This window comes from Phyllobates terribilis, unplaced genomic scaffold (genome assembly GCF_046119375.1).
Source record: "Phyllobates terribilis strain yellow unplaced genomic scaffold, ASM4611937v1 Scaffold_5__5_contigs__length_657084704, whole genome shotgun sequence".
NCBI lineage: Eukaryota > Metazoa > Chordata > Amphibia > Anura > Dendrobatidae > Phyllobates > Phyllobates terribilis.
Genome location: NW_027362765.1, coordinates 593,831,818 through 593,849,118, shown reverse-complemented (window position 1 = coordinate 593,849,118; position 17,301 = coordinate 593,831,818). Strand labels below are relative to the sequence as shown.

The window sequence follows — 17,301 nt, the reverse complement described above, 5'->3', positions numbered from 1 at the left end:
TATTAGCTTTCATTTTTCATTGAAGGAATTGTCCATTACTTGGACAACCCCTTCTTAATTACGATATTCTCTCACTTTATCCTCACCCCCGATGCCCACCCAGTGAGAGCTCTGACTTCCCCCGAATGTCAGCTACATCTAAAGGAACTGAGAATGAAGTGATCCATTAGGGGGCCACTGATTAGATGTAGGGCTCACATAAGATAAAGTCAAGCTCTCTCCAGCACTGTTGTCACTGGAACAGCGCCGACACTAGAGGTAAGTATAAGGGGTTTTATTCTACATGATGGAAATGTTGTAATTGTGAAGGAGATGTCAAAGTAATGGACAACTCCTTTAATTCCTTGTTATATTACATATTCTTGTTATTCATTGTGTTTTGCTACTATTCACACAGTATTCTGTCAGTCTATGTTGTTGTCCTTTGTGGTTACATATTTTTTCTTCTTACTTGCTCATTTGGGCTGAATTAGTTTCCTCCTCCTTGTCTTTTATCCATCATTGTGCATTTTGTCCCTTATACGTTATTATTTTTTTCATTATGAAAGTAATGAAATAAATCTTATAGCATTTTTAATCAACTGCTTCCTTTAGATATTGTCTTTTGGTGTTCTCATAAGAGCATGTAGTAAAATAGCTTCATAACTTTTCTACTGAAAAGCTGACCCCTGACGAAACTATTGTTTAAATTTCCTGATGCTTTTCCTTCTAAAAAAAATTTGTCAATTCAGCATAAAAAGCATTACTGCTAGTTATCAGAATACCTGCTGTGACTTTCGTGAACTTTTGGCGGTTTCCTTAGTTATGCGAGGAATGATTGCAACACTGTTGTAACATCTGTGAAAGTCCAGCATTTGCAGATAGCATAATCCTAAGGATGTTTTGCAACCAAATTTTCCACAAAAAGGTTCACAAATACGTGCATTACATCTAGATATCTGCATATAAAAAGGGTCCAAGTTACAGTCCATAGTTTTCCTTAATACTGAAAGCACAAGACATCAAAATAAGGTGAATCCAATACATAGAATTCTCACTAAGGTAAGCTATTATTTTTTCTGTTAGCCTCTCATCATGAATGTATAAAAAGGCAGTGATCCAGAGATTAGCCATTTTATAGGGTTCACTTTTTTAAAAATGTGCTCTGAATTATTAGGTAACATTATGATGTTGCATTGAGGTGAATTAATCATATCGGATATGATATTATGTTGCATTGATTAAGTAATATTAAAAAGAATCTGTCAGTTAGTTAATTCCCCTCAAACCACATATATGGGCATGCCGTTATTTGAGTTATTTATTTTAAGTTCATTGACACCTTTATTTCTTTTTTTCTGTTGCTGCATTCTAAAGAAATCAGCATTGTAATTCATATACAAATGGGGAAGTAGGTGCTCTGGGCATGATAGAGTACTTAACAAGCCTCCATCTCCCGAGGTTGTTTTCCTGACCAACACAAGCCTCTTTTAAATGATTGATGGCTCACTGTCTGTGTAATGTCAGACATTAGGCAAGGAAATCAGACAATGAGCTATTAATCAAGCTAAAGAGTATAGTGCTGGATGAGGAAACAACCTAGGGAGGCAGTGGCTTGTCAAGTGTTCTGTCAAGTTCATCCATTTGCTAATTTCTCAGAAATGCAGAAACAGATAGAAGTTATAAAGATGTCAATGTATTTCCATTTCAAAGAGCTATATTCCTAGATATGTAGTTTGTGGGGGTTTATTCCTGACAGCTTTTCATTAAAGGCAAAGAAGCAAATTTGCAATATAGGGAGGAGATGTCATCTGTTCCTATTTTAAGGTATTGGTTCTTGGGACTTAAAAACAGAGTAAACTCCCTAATAATGGTGACTCTGTTAGCTCCAGATCAGCTCTACTTTTGCTATTCAACCTTAGACCCTCAAAAGTTATGCCGACAAGTTTTACCTGTTAACTCCTGCCACAATTATCAGAGGCTGAGGACCACAACAAAGAATCTCCACCTGCAGGCATAAAAGTATGAATGGTATAAAAGTGGAATAGAGCATGGTAGCAGGATCAGGGTACATGGAGTTAGGTTGTAGTCTGTAACCATGGACCCATACTAATTTGTAAAAGAGTCTTAGGCACAAAATGTTATGGCTAAGATCTCTTATTAGTACTACATGTAAAGTTGCTTAATCTTTTATTTTAACAAGAAAAAAATGGATCCAAAGGTGGGAATAGCCTATAACATAAAGAAATACATGTGAAAGTCTAGGGATACTGAGTCAGAGTGAGGGTTAAAGATCTCTTTACCACATGAAAAGACATCAGAATTAAATATTTTATGTGGTATAATGGGGGGCACTATTACCGATTTTTCGTTGAAGCCAGTAATAGGGAAAAGAGATAGAAGGGTAGATTGAAAAGTAAACCGTAGTTGCTGGCAGTCAAATGAATGGAATTAAGGATTAGAATGTCACGTAGTCTGTATCTTACAGAGATTTAACAGAAATATTCCTACACAGATGTGGGAAGTTTTCCATAAGGATATGGGGTTTTGCGTAAAAGTTACCATTCTCATGTTGACATCATTCCTCCTGGCATCATGTGAAGCTCCACAAAAACCTGTGGTATGTTCAGTTATTGAAGGATTTCAAAGTTATAATGGCAGAGATGGCAGAGACGGAAGAGATGGTCCTACTGGCAGCAAAGGTGAACCAGGTAAATTCTTTCATAAAAAAAACAATTAAATATGTAAGTGTAATCCTCCCAAATAGAAAAATAAACTGAAGCGCCTCACACTCTCTTTTATTTTATTTATTTATTTATTCCATTTTTTGCTTTTATGTCATTTAGAATGGTCATTTTAGACTGCATTGATTTAAATCAGGGCAGACTAGAGATGATCAAATTTATTGATGTGGAATTGAATTCTCCAATTTTACAAAAATCTGCATTCTCCAGAATATGGATTTTTTTACAATTTGCTTCACGTGAATTCAGCAAAATGGTAGCAGATGATTAAAAAAGATAAAAATAATAATATTTACTTGATCACTCATCTGTCCCACCGCCCCACACCTTGACGTCTGGTCCTCTGCACCTTTTCTTTTCCCCTTCCCCCATCGTATGTATCCTCTTCTGCTTCTTCACTTCAGACAGAGGCTTCCGGTTTGGGTGTCACTGTGCACTGTGCAGTTGTAATCGTGACATTATGACACATATCACCAGAGTGACAGTGATGGCGCACAGTGATGTGTGAGGTCTAGTGAGCCAGAAGCTATGGCCTGGAGTAAAGAGGCAGAATAAGATATGCAATGGGGAAAAAAAGAAGAGGCATGGATCACTAGACTGCAGGCTGCTAGTGAGTTGGGACAGGTAAGCTGTGAGGTTAATATTCTGTAAAGACGCCAGAGTTTAATCAGGGACATTCAACCTGCTTCGCATAGCTTTGAACTGAATTTAATTTTCTTGCAAAATTTGAGGGATTTGGCAGATTTGAGTCTTAGAAGATTCAATCATCTCTATTCTAAAATGTCACTGCATAGTAGATAGACTACATGATATCAAGCAGTTGCAGGATCGAGAAGCTGGCAGCCAGACTCTCTACAGAGAAGCAAGACATGGTTTGTTACAGTCCCTACCTTCTCAATACATTGCACTAAAAAAGTGCTAGTGTATGCAGTATAGGAAGAAATAACAGCGTTTCTTCCTCCATACCCAGCAGTCAAGTGATCACTGGGTGTAGGAAGGGAGCAGCAGCTGCTGGGTCATAATAGAATCATCTCTGCTATGCCGCCACATTTCCACTGTAACTGGGTCTAATATATCAGATCCAATTACAGGGAAAAATCAGATGTAAAAAAGTATTTAAATGTTGAAATGCCCACCAAAGGTCTTGTATGACCTTATAGGGAGCACAATATGGGAAATAAATGAAACAATAAATAAATGAATTTATAGATATATAAAAAGCAAGGAAATAAAATGTCCGATATATAAAAATAAATGTTAGTGAAAGGGAAACAAATTTGAAAATGTATTTCAGTGGTATTTTGCCTGATATTGGCAATGAAAATAAAACCCCTGAGTATAGAATTAACATAAAAATGAGGACCCATATAACACAAAAAAATCCCAAAAAACATTGAAAATCCAAAGAAGAAATATTTTTACAGCTCTTTAAACCACATGTATGAAACAAATCTTAAAATATGACTGGTCAGGAAAGGGGGTAAATGGTCTTGCCTTGATCTAGTTAATCTTCATGAAGTATTGTGGCATAGTGGGTTCCTTCTGACTATGGGCACTGCTGTAATGACCAAATGTTAAGTCCATACCCTCTATCGTTCAGAATGTGTTTGGCTCTTATAGCACAGATGTTGTGTTCATATAGTAGCTGGATACATTAACATCATGCCAGAATCTATCACTAGCATGCATAGCCAACTTTATCATTTATAAGCATATAGTAAAAACAAGAAAAGTGTTATTTTCACATTTTCAATCAAAATACTACTGTGCAATTACCAGCGGCATAACTAGAGTCTAATGGGTCCTGGTGCAAGATTTGTACTGGGGCCCCCCCATCCTGAATATTTATATATATACTCTGTATATACAGTATTTACAGCTCTGGCAAGAATTAAGAGACCACTGCAAAATGTTCATTTTCTCAGATTTTTCTTTTTATGGGTATATTTTTGAGTAAAATGTACATTGTTGTTTTATTCTATAAATTACTGACAACATGTCTCCGAAATTCAAAGCTAAAAATTTAGTATTTATTTGCAGCAAATGAGAAATCAGCAAAATAATAAAAAAGAAACAGTGCTTTCAGACCTCAAATAATGTAAAGAAAACAAGTTCTAATTAATTTAGAAACAACAATAGTCATGTTTTAACTCAGGAAGAGTTCAGAAATCAATATTTGGTGGAACAACCATGATTTTTAATCACAGCTTTCATCCGTCTTGGCATGCTTTCCACCAGTCTTTCACACTGTTTTTGGGTGACCTTATGCCACTCCTGGCCCAAAAATTTAATCAGTTCTTCTTTGTTTGATAGCTTGTGACTATCCATTTTCCTTTTGATTACATTCCAGAGGTTTTCAATGGGGTTCAGGTCTGGAGATTGGGTTGGCCATGACAGGGTCTTGATGTGGTACTCCTTTATCCACACATTGATTGACCTAGCTGTGTGGCATGGGGCATTGTCCTGCTGGAAAAAACAGTCCTCAGAGTTGGGGAACATTGCCTGAGCAGAAGGAAGCAAGTGTTTTTCAAGGATAAACTTGTATGCGGCTTGATTCATACGTCCTTTTCAAAGATTAACCTGCCCAATTCCAGCCTTGCTGAAGCATCCCCAGATCATCACCAATCCTCCACCAAATTTCACAGTGGGTGCAAGACACTGTGGCTTGTATGCCTCTCCAGGTCTCCGTCTAACCATTAGACAACCAGGTGTTGGCAAAGCTGAAAATTAGACTCATCAGAGAAGATTACCTTACTCCAGTCTTCTATGGTCCAATCTTTATGGCCTTTGGCAAACTTCAGCCTGGCTCTCCTTTGCTTCTCATTGATGAAAGGCTTTTTTCTAGCTTTACATGACTTGAGGCCTGCCTCTATGAGCCTGTTATGAACTGTTCTTGCCATACACTTCACCCCAGCTGCCATTTGCCATTCCTTTTGTAGGTCACTTGATGTCATCCTGCGGTTGCTGAGTGACATTCGAATAAGATGACGGTAATCCCGGTCAGTGGAGAGTCGCTTTCGCCCTCTGCCGGTCTGTAGCTTTGTTGTCCCCAATGTCTGCTGCTTGACCTTGTTGTAATATACTGCCTTCTTCGAAATTTTAAGGATGGAGGCAACATGATGCTCACTGTATCCCTCTGCTAGTAAAGCCAGGATTGAGCCCCTCTTTTCCTCACTCAGGACTTTTATTTTCAACTCCTTTGGCATGGTTAAAAGTTATTTTTCATTCAAATTACTTTTGGGCTATTCCTAGCACTTGTTTTGCCATCCAGCTTGTTCTATTGCAAGACGATTGTGAAGACCACAGCAGTGTTTTTTATACTTTCCCTCGTTGCATAAGATTTGGTTCAGGTGATCACCTAATCAGTAGCACATTAAGTAGAATGATGTGGACTTTGGTTTGAATTCAACTGACACTGGAATGGAATGGCTATCAGACAGGTAGAGATGGTGATTTTTAGAAAACTGTGCTGTAGAGCTGTATATACATACATACAAGTGTATATATATATATATATATATATATATATATATATCCTGTGACAAGACGACTCGCTCGGCTCTCCTGGAGGCTGACTCAGGACACAAGTTCCCAGGTTTCCTTTCTGATGGTTTATTATCAGCCATAAACTCATGCAGGTTTCGCAGGAAAAACAAACATGACCCCTCTGGGTTAAATGGAAAAAAACAAAACAAAGTATAACTCAGTCCATAGATGAGCGGGTTCCGCCCGCTCTCGGTAGCATAAACTGCACCGCTAAAGTCCTTGTGAAAAGCTCTGCAGCTTCCACAATACTGTCTGGAGACTTCCCTCTCCAGACCACACTCCACAGGAAAAAAAACAGGACTGAGCTTTTACACATTGCTCAGCCACACCCTGAGGGGAGGTAGGGGGAATGGCGTCCCGCCCTCTTTGCCATTCCCATAAAACCGCACACCCTTTAACAGAGTAAATCTACCAGCATATAACACGCTGGCAGAAAAATAAAGTAGGTCTTAGTTAACACAGGAGAGCATCCTGAGTGACACATACCTCCCCTCACATATAAAACCAGTGACACTGTCACATATTCCCCCCCTCTGCCCAAAGCCGGGGGTTTGGGCACCTTCTGACACCAGGTAGGGAATCCTAGAGAGGGCATCTGCATTCCCATGTAACTTCCCGGGCCTATGCTCCACATGAAAGTTAAACTCTTGAAGCCCTAGGAACCATCTAGTTACCCTGGCATTTTTACCCCTCTTCTCCCTCAACCATCTCAATGGGGCATGGTCTGATACTAATCTAAACTTCCGGCCTAGTAGGTAATATTTCAGTGTATCCACAGCCCATTTTATGGCTAAACACTCTTTCTCTACTATGGCGTAGTTCTTCTCGCAGGAGGACAGCTTTCGGCTTAGATAGAGAATGGGATGTTCTTCCCCATTTATCTCATGGGAGAGTACAGCCCCTAGACCAACCTCTGAAGCGTCCATCTGGACCACAAATTCTTTCTTGAAGTCTGGTGTGACCAGGACCGGCTGCTTGCACAGTGTAAGCTTCAACTGTTGAAACGCGGTCTCCGTTTCTTCCATCCATTTCACCATGGTTGATTTGGTGCCTTTTAGAAGATCCTTTAGTGGCGCGGCAATCATGGCGAAATTCGGGATAAACCACCGGTAGTATCCCACCATTCCTAGGAATGCTCTCACCTGCTTCTTCGAGAGTGGTTGCGGCCAGGTTTGAATTGCCTCCACTTTCTTGATTTGCGGCTTTATTTTGCCTCTCCCAACAACATAGAGAGGAGCAGCCATGAAGATTTCCCAAGAAAAGAGAAACAGCATCATCCAGCTCAGTGATAGTGGTCTCTTGGCCAAGAAAATTGCCAAATTGCATCATGTGAGAGCCATAACAGTTGGAAGAATACAAAATGAAGTCAATCCATTAATTGAAAAGCTAAAAGGTGGACGTCCAGGCAAATTATCTGAGGCAACAAATCGGCTCATCACAAGGTCTAATAGTTCTGGAGACAAACACGGCAGTGGAGGGCGCTCATATGATTCATAATAGTGAGATCACAGACATCCATACAAGCACCGTAGGATGCTCCTTGCACAAGTCTGGAATTGTGGCCTGAAAAAAAGGTGAAGAAGCCTTGACTTCAGTATTGTTATAAGAAGCGTCAGCTCGAGTTTGCACAAAAGTATGAAAAGTGGACAGTAGAAGATTGGAAACGGGTGATTTGGAGCAATGAAACGAAAGTCAATACACTAGGCTCTGATGGGTGCAAATGGGTCTGGATGAAACAAGGGAAAAAGGGGCTAATGGATCGAGAAAATGAAGGAACTGTCAAGTTCGATGGAGGAAGCCTGATGCTATGGAGTTGTTTCACAGCCAAAGGAATTGGATACTTAAAAAGGATCAATGGTAGTCTCAATGCTGAGTTATATGTGAGTATCCTACAAAACGAGCTTCTTTGTACAATCGAGTATTATGGATATGAAATGGACGAAATAGTGTTCCATCAGGACAACAACTCGAAGCATATGTCGAGATTGACGAAGAAATAGTTCAATGATAATGAAGTAGAGATGCTGAAATTGCCCTCCTTAGACCTCAACCCAATCAAACACTTAAAACTAGTTGAAGAAAAAGTGGTTTACATACCCAAGTTTAGGAACGTGTAAAGAGACCTGGGATCAGATTTCGGTCGTGAAATGCTTAAATCTAATCTTGAGCATGCTCAGAAGGACTCAGTCAGGGTTGAAAGCCAAAGGTGGATTTACAAAATACTAACAAAATAATAAAAATTAACATTTAGATTTTGAGGAGCAAAACAGTAACAATACAGTGACATGACAAGAATCTGCATAACTAATGGTATGCTAAATAGTTGCAAGTCAAATTTATGTATGAGATAGCCAAGATGATTGACTATAAAATGATGGTAGTCTCACGTTCGAAGCAGTAGTGGATGGTGACATATGTAGCCTGAAAGTCAAAAGTTTAAAACATTGTTACCCTTTTGTTAGTCATTGTATAATGCACAGCCCATAGTCCTCCATAAAGTATAATGCACAGCTCATAGTCCACCACAAAGTATAATGCACAGCCTATAGTCATTCAGAAAGTATAATGCAACTCATAGTCATCCATAAAGTATAATGCACGTCATTGTCATTCATAAAGTATAATACACAGCCCATAGTAATCCATGTAGTAGTATGGCCACCATGTCCTCACTGATTTTAAAAAAAAAATACTCACCTTCCCTCCACTCTAATGATGTGCGGCATCCCCTACTGAAGCCGGCAGCTGACTTCAGCGTGCAAGTGACAGGAACACATGACGTCAGCCGCTGGCCTCTGATTGGCCGACAGCGCGTATTGCCGCACACAGACCTAATGGTCTTTGAGCGGCAATACATTTCAACTGCATGTGCATCCGATGACACGCATCATGTTGAAGTTACTGCTGGCATCGGCGGTCCCCCACACTCACAGCCCAGTCACGACCTCTGCAACCGTGGTTATTACGCCCCTGGCAATTACTATTGTATTACTATTGTATTTTCTAATTTTAGGAATTCCTGGGGAAGAAGGGAAGCCAGGTTTAAAAGGAGATACAGGGATTCCAGGAAAAGCAGGTCCCCAAGGTTTGAAAGGAGATCGGGGTGATAAAGGGATGAATGGAACACCAGGTAATAAAAGGCACAATTGCAGAATGCTTGTCATGCAGATAGTGAAAAATATAAATACTAACTGCATGGGAAATATATGTGTAATAGGAGTAAAATGTACTAATGTCTCAGCAGTACTCAAAATTATTGTTTTCTTTTCTAAAATGTGAGTTTTCTTATGGCCCAGCATGAACTAGCATGGAACAGACATATTTTTATATATTTATGGTAAATGCATATCTCTGTGTGCAAAGTGGATCTAAAATTTACAAAATGATTGTAAAGACCCCGAACATGGACTTCTCCAGGAAAATCATGTTACTGTTTGAATTTGACACCCCGAACATCAGCTGTTTTTCACGCTGTCTTCTGTGTTACAGCGCGAGAAACACTGGCGGCTCTGATCGCCGGTAAGTTTGTTACCGCCAGTCAGAGAGCTGCGATTCCCACGCTGTCAGATGATAGCATGTGAGCCAGCAGCTGTGACCGGCAGTAAAAAGGTTACCTCCGGTCACAGGCATCCGTTGATAAGAGTACTACTTTCATAAGCGTACACTTGCTCTCTCTAATAGCAATGAGAACAGGCAAGGCTGATGACGGTATTCATCATCCGGCGTCTGTGCAATAAATAAATACATTTTTTTTTTAAAAAATGGCATGGGTTCCCCTCGATTTTTGATAACCAGTGCAGGTAAAGTTGACAGCTGCGGGCTGCAACCCCCAGCTGTCAGCTTTATATTCACTGGTTATCAAAAATAGAGAGGAACCCATTCTTTATTCTTTATTTAAACAAATAATAAAAAAAAATGCAGTGGGGTCCCCCACATTTTTGACAACCAGCCAAGCTAAAGCATACAGCTGGGGGCTGGTATTCTCAGACTGGGAAGGGGCCATGGATATTGGCCCTCCCCAGCCTAAAAATAGCAGCTCGCAGCTGCCCCAGAAAAGGCGCATGTATTAGATGCGCCAATTCTGGCACTTTGCCCGGCGCTTCCCACTTGCCCTGGTGTGGTGGCAAGTGGGGTAATTTTTGTGGGGTTGATGTCAGCTGTTTTATGGTCGCTGACATCAAGCCCACAGGTTAGTAATGAAGAGGCATCTATAATACGCCCCTATTACTAAGCCCATAGTAATATTGTAATAAAGACACAGAAAGAATAAAGTGTGTTAATTGAAAGAAAAACAGACTCCTTTATTTGAAATAAAATTCCTCTCTCTCTTTTACCCATTTATTTTCAAAAATAAAAAAACACCATATTCCTGACCTGTCCGACTAGAAGATAATCCATATCTGTCCCACGATGATCCGGATGATTTGGAGAGCAGTCACATCAATGAGGTGACTGATCTCCATGCCAGCCATCACTGCTCGCTGCATGAGAAAGTTCTTACGCAGTGAGCGGTGCCATAAGTGAAGTGACCGGGGTTTATCAGCTATGAACTCCGGTGACCTTTCTCATGTCAGCACTACACACTGCAGGAGGCTTCTCACTCTTCTGTCTCATTGTGTTCTGGCTGGCTTGTTAAGTGATCGCATCACGTCACTGCTCAACAAACCACTCAGATGTAGCAGAGCTGGAGTTTGTTCATGGGAGGAATATGGTGTTTTTTAATTTTAATTTTTTTTTTAAATAAATGGGTAAAAGAGGGTGGGGAGTTTTATTTCAAATAAAGGACTTTATTTTTGCTGTGTCTTCAATAAGACTATGGGGTTAGTAAATAAAGATGTCTGTGTCTTTCAATCAAAGACTTTATTCTGGCTGTGTCTTTATTATAATATGACTATGGGGTTAATAATGAGGCGTCTTATAGATGCCTCTCCATTACTAACCTGTGGGCTTGATGTCAGCTGACATTACAAAGCTGACATCAGCTTCACAACAATTAACCAACTTGCCACAACACCAGGGCAAGTGGGAAGAGTAAAGCTAGGCGCCAAAATTGGCACATCTAATAGATGAGCCATTTCTGGGGTGGCTGAGAGCTGATGTTTTTAGTCTGGCAGGGGGCCAATATTAATGGCTCTTTTCTAGGCTATTCATGTCAACCCGCAGCTGTCTGTTTAGCCTTTGCTAGTTATTGATTATAGGGAGACCCCACATCATTTTTTTTGGGGGGTCTCTCCTATAATAACAAGTAAAGTCCACAGGTTAGTAATGGAGAGAAGTCTCTGCTATCCATTTATTTTCAAAAATAAAAAAACACCATATTCCTCATCTGTCAGACGAGAAGATAATCCATATCTGTCCCACGACGATCCAGATGGTTTGGACAGAAGTCACATCAGTGAGGCAACCGCTCCCGACGCCAGCCAGAACACACTGAGCATAGCTTGAGACCCGCTGCGTGTGACTGGCGGTAACCTTAAGGACGTCACCTCTGGTCACAGGCAGGCAGAGCTTCTTACGCTCTGCTCAGTGTGAGCCGGCTGGCATGGAGTGCAGTAGCATCACTAAAGTGACTGCTCTCCAACCATCCGGATCATCGCGTGACAGATATGGATTATCTTCTCATCGGACAGGTGAAGAATATGGTGTTTTTTTATTTTTATATTTTTGAAAATAAATGGGTAAAAGAGGCTGGGGAGTATTATTTCAAATAAAGGAGTCTGTCTTTCTTTCCATTAAAGGGCTTTATTCTTGCTGTGTCTTTATTACAATATGACTAAGGGGTTAGAAATGGGGGCATCTTATAGATGCATCTCCATTACTAACCTGTGAGCTTGATATTAGCAGCCCGTAAAACGTCTGAAATCAACTGCAAACCTATTACCCAACTTGCCACCGCACCAAGGCAAGTGGGAAGAGCCGGGCAAAGCACCAGAATTGGCGCATCTAATAGATGTGCCTTTTCTTGAGTGGCTGCGGGCTGCTATTTTTAGGCTGGGAAGGGCCAATATCCTTGACCTCTTACCAGTCTGAGAATACCAGCCCCCAGGTGTCTGCTTTAGTTTGGCTGTATTTTTTAATTACTGTATTTATTTAAATAATTAAAAAATATGTCATCGGGACCCCTCTATTTTTGATAGCCAGCTGAATATTTTTGATATAAAGCTGACAGCTGGTTATCAAAAATAGAGGGTAAGCCACGCCATTTTTTTAAATTTATTTATTCATTGCACAGGCACCAGCTGATGAATACTCTCATCAGCCTCGCCTGCTCCTGCTGCTATCAGTGCCTGTGTTTCAGAGATCAGAGCCTGTGTTTGCCGCACTGTCACGCAGATGACAGAGTGGGAAACAACAGATGTTCGGGCCCCCCATTCATCTGAATGTGGTCTGGGTTCGGGTACCGGTCTAGTACCCAAATTTAACTTTTTTAAATGTTCGGTCGAACCCGCCCGACCCGAACATCCACTGTTCGCCCATCACTAGTTAATGGTGCGTCAACGTGGGCATGATATTCAGCAAATTTTCCTTTTGGCTTATCACAAATTTTCCTTTTTGCGTATCACCACGTAGCATTGTTGACAACAGTTTACAAAGTCTTATCCACAAACGGCAGAGAATATTTTCAGCATAAATTGAGCGACACTTCACACTGAACATCTGTAGTTTGTCAATTTAATCATTGAAGAATGAAATATGTGGTAAATCTGAAATATTTCGTCTGTAAGTTTACTGCGGAATTGCATTTAGAAAAATGTATACATATTACAGTAACAGCAAATCAAATCTCATCCATGTATTGCGGACATGCATGGATAGAGGGAGAAGAACTTACCGATGGCCGTGGGTTTTTCAGCTTTTTGTCGTCTTTTTGGACATTCTGTAAATTCTTTTTGCGACATCTTTGGCCTCCAGAATTTTTTTTACTAGTATTGTATAATCTAAGCAGCAGCTTCCAAGTGGAAGACGCCTGAAGAATGGGTCTGGTCACTTATTTTAACTGCTTCGAATCTTTGAAAACCTGAAGAGGATAAATTAAGCTCAAAATGCTAAACACATGATGAGTTGTTTTTGAAGCAGCAATTCCAAGAATTGTTTTACTCGCTAAACCTGTCTAAATATGTTTGTTGTGTAATGTAAATGCAATAAAATACTAACCAATCTTCCCTGGTTTACAGCGCTGCTCCAGTTCTCCAGACTGCAATTTCGATTACACTGGAGTTTATGTGTAAACTGGAAGTCGCTTTTACAGAGTAAACCTTTGGATGACAGTCCATATTCATACACTGTAAAAGTGACTTCCTGCTCACACATAAACCCCAGAGTGATCCGAAGACTTTTATTTTTAGTTATGTGAGTGAGAAGAGAACCCGGAGTAGTGCTGGAAATCACAGAAGACAGAGATAGGTAAGTATTTTTTTGCACTTACACTTCACAATATGTAATTGCAGCCTCAGGCTAAATTCACATGCTGCAGATTTTGGTACAGAAATTTTTACAGGTATGTCATTCATTTAAAACAACACCATTCAAATGAATAACAATTTTAACTCACAAAAATGTTTGCAACAAAATCTTTTAATCTCCAGTATGTGAATCTTTCCTTAAAGCAGATTTTGAAACAGAAATTTTACTTGTAATACTCAATGTGTGAATGGGTTTAAACATTGCACCTTCAAGGTATTTTTTTTTGTCACAGCTTTCTGAAATATTGTAAAATCCACACTTTAAGGAAATTGTCGGCGTAATGTATGATCCAACTCTAGCAGAATTTCTGGCCACTGATACCATTCATTTGTTAGACTTCCTGGACCAATTACGGTATGTGCGCACAATGTTTTTTCTGCGGCAGATTCAACCTGAGAAACTCTCAGAACAAACATAAAAGAATGAACATATGCATTTCTATGTAAAAAAAGATATGCTGTTCATATCTTCAGGCTTTTGAACCAAGCAGTTAAAAGAAGAGAGCAGATTATTCTTCAGGTGATTTCTGCTCTTAAGACACTTCATGCTGTATAATACAAGTCAATGGTTAAGCACGAAAGATGCCGGGAAGACACCTAGCCACCTTTTTTAATGTTTTGCAGCTGTTTTTGCTTGAAGCTTGCGGTTTCTTCAATGTTCATTGAAGTTATAACAACGCCCAGAAAACATCAGTAAATATACACCACAAAAAAGCTGGAAAAACACTCAAAACAACAGCCAAATCATCACCAACCTCAAAAAGTCATCACAATAACATACCCTTAGGGTGAGACCAGATGTTCAGTTGACTGTGCATATTTTGGGCTAAAATTATGGACATTGGTCTTTATAGGTGGGTAGAGTTTCTGCACCACAGCCGACTGTTAGCTTCTATTGAGTGGTATAGAAAACAAAATATGGACTGGGTTCACATACTGTGCCCATGTTTTTTTTGGAATTGATCCAATGCCTTTGGAAGTTATTGGGAAGTTTTACTGCTATTATTCTGTAAAATTGCATTGACTGCAAAGGGTTTGGAAATCAGTCAAAGAGTAAAAGTCTTGCACTATGAACTCCCAGTTACTATAATTGCTTGCCGTTAATTGATTTGGTATTAATGGTCCCTTAATTTTGTGAAAATAGATGTCAAACCTGTTTTAGATTCTAAGAATTATAAATTTTGTCTACTATTTCTAATTCAAGGTCCACAGGGTCTTAAAGGAGAAAAAGGTTCACTGGGACCTTCAGGGGCTACTGGTGCCGTTGGAGTTGCTGGTGCTAAAGGTGCTATAGGTGTAACTGGAGCAACTGGAACTCCAGGCATTAAAGGAGCTGCTGGTGCCAAAGGAGACAAAGGTGACCTAGGTAATTTACCAAATGCTTGTGTTATATTCATTATAGAAAACCTTCCTCTGTGTGTTTGTACAATGTATGGTCAATGTAGTGTCTGCAATCTGAATAATGAGAATGTAGTGAGTTTACCTGTAGATACAGCAAATCACAGAAGTTAGGCTGAGTTGTCAAATATGGCTATACTATGTTTTGCTATATATGGTTGATTTGTCTCTGTGTGTTAAACTTTGCTTAACAATTTTAATTCAATGTCCTCAAGGATTAAAAGGAGACAGAGGTGCAGCAGGGGAAAAAGGCGCCCCAGGTATTCCAGGAACTAAAGGTGCTATTGGACCTCAGGGAACAGGAGCAACTGGTGCAAAGGGGGACAAAGGGGACGGAGGTACAAAAAGAAATTCTAAGTATATGCAATATATTCAGATCTCTTTTGTTATTTTGTAAAAAAAAAATAGTTAAGACTGTGACCTAATTGAATTTAACCTTATTATAAACATTTGTTTATAATTGAAGGGGAAATATTTCTCAGAATAAATATAATTTATGGACAACCTAAGATATGAGTCCTCAAGGCTGTATTAAGGATCTGAACACTGTATCATTACTTTTAGGTCCATGCCTTTGATATGGAGGCATACAGTCTCACACTATGGGGTATTTTTAACATGCTGTCTAATATATAGGGTATGGTCACACAGGACATATCCACTTTGATTTTCCCAGTGGCAAAAAACATTGCAGATTTGGTAGAGTGTAATGTGCAGCATGAACTGACATGCTGCTGATTTCAAATCCACTTCGTCGTAAATTTATGCTTCTTATTTTCTCCCCAGCTTGTGAATTCATTTTTATGTAATACGCACCAGACTTTCCACCTGGACAGTTCAGAAAATCAACCATGTATGCAATTTATGTGGACATTTACAGAGAAAGCATACATTTTAGAGTCTAATTGAGTCTAACTTTGTTGTGGTGCATGCTGAATTATTAATTTAGTACATCATGAATTTTGATCTAATTTTACAACAACTTTGGGTTGGCTTACATTGTACCAAGAAGGTGACTTGAAATTTTGCGTCAAATATGGTGCACATTGTCACATTGTCCCCTTAAGTCAAGCTCTCTTGTTGCGCTAGAATAGAAAAACAGGTGAGCTAGGTACTGTTATTGGATTATTCTTTTGACACATTTAATTTTTAAATATGTTAAAAAGGTAATAGTCTTTACTTCATACAATCCTACTATTCCAGCAAAGTTGTACAAGCAGTCAGAACAACATCTCTTTAGTGTCGCATATAGCAGAACACGGCCTATAGACTGTCAGTGATGTCAGAATTGCCATCAGCTTTTACTGTACCTATGAGTCAGAACTTGTAGAGACAATTATTTCAAAAAATTGTAATATTCATATATATTTTTTATTTATTTTTGTTTTCTCTTCCTTAAAGGTTTACAAGGAATTAAGGGAGATAAAGGATCAGTTGGCGCAACAGGGTCAGCAGGCGCTCCTGGAGCTGCAGGTGCTAAAGGAGCTACAGGGGCAACAGGACCACAAGGGATTCAAGGGGTTAAAGGAGCTGCTGGTGCTAAAGGAGATAAGGGAGATCCAGGTGTGTTGTACTGCAGATACATTTTTGTCAAGTAACATTATAACAAAATAAGAAACATTTGTAGAACCATTGTAGATCAAATATGACTATTATACTACCATTCTGCTCATGTGAAGTCTGACAAAGTCTTACACCTAACTAGCTGCCCTACTGAATTTGACGTAGACCTGACAGAGCTATGATTCTGTCAGTGTTCTTCTTTCCCACTCCCTTCTCTTAGTGTTAGAAGTAATAGCAGGCATGGAAAGGAGGCTGAACACTTGAGTTTAGAATGGGAAGTTACTGGGTTGAGCGTATACTACAAGTTGTTGATAAGGAGAATGGCATAATGGGATTTGAATCACATAGGCTGTGTATTAGTGTACAGGGAGAGGAAAATACCCATGGCAGAACTGCAGAGTAGATGTAAGAACACACTCAGCATCAATGTCTGTCAGCAAAGGTAGAAGACATCCATCCTGGATTGTAGATTGAGAAGTCAGTACAAAAATGAAGCTAGGCTACTTCATGTGAACTACTAAAGACATACGCAATCTCAATCTACAGGACTTATGTTCAGCATCTTTTATGGAGGGGACATTCCCATTTGTGAATATTTGAAGCTAGTA

At 39.6% G+C, this 17,301-nt stretch overlaps 1 protein-coding gene across 3 annotated transcripts in view; it reads left to right on the top strand.

Annotated features, from left to right (window-relative positions):
- The first annotated feature begins 791 nt into the window (after positions 1–791).
- Positions 792–17,301, top strand: part of LOC141273716 (uncharacterized) — a 29,928-nt gene continuing 13,418 nt past the window's right edge. The window contains exons 1-6 of one of the 3 annotated variants that reach the window (XM_073685986.1): positions 792–1,041; positions 2,468–2,690; positions 9,283–9,399; positions 14,937–15,098; positions 15,346–15,468; positions 16,532–16,693. In XM_073685986.1, the coding sequence (XP_073542087.1) occupies positions 2,495–2,690; positions 9,283–9,399; positions 14,937–15,098; positions 15,346–15,468; positions 16,532–16,693 (760 nt within the window). In that variant the 5' untranslated portion in view covers positions 792–1,041; positions 2,468–2,494. Of the gene's footprint in view, positions 1,042–2,467; positions 2,691–3,166; positions 3,348–9,282; positions 9,400–14,936; positions 15,099–15,345; positions 15,469–16,531; positions 16,694–17,301 lie in introns of those variants that run through there. The other 2 variants (XM_073685985.1, XM_073685988.1) reach the window with 2 other exon arrangements.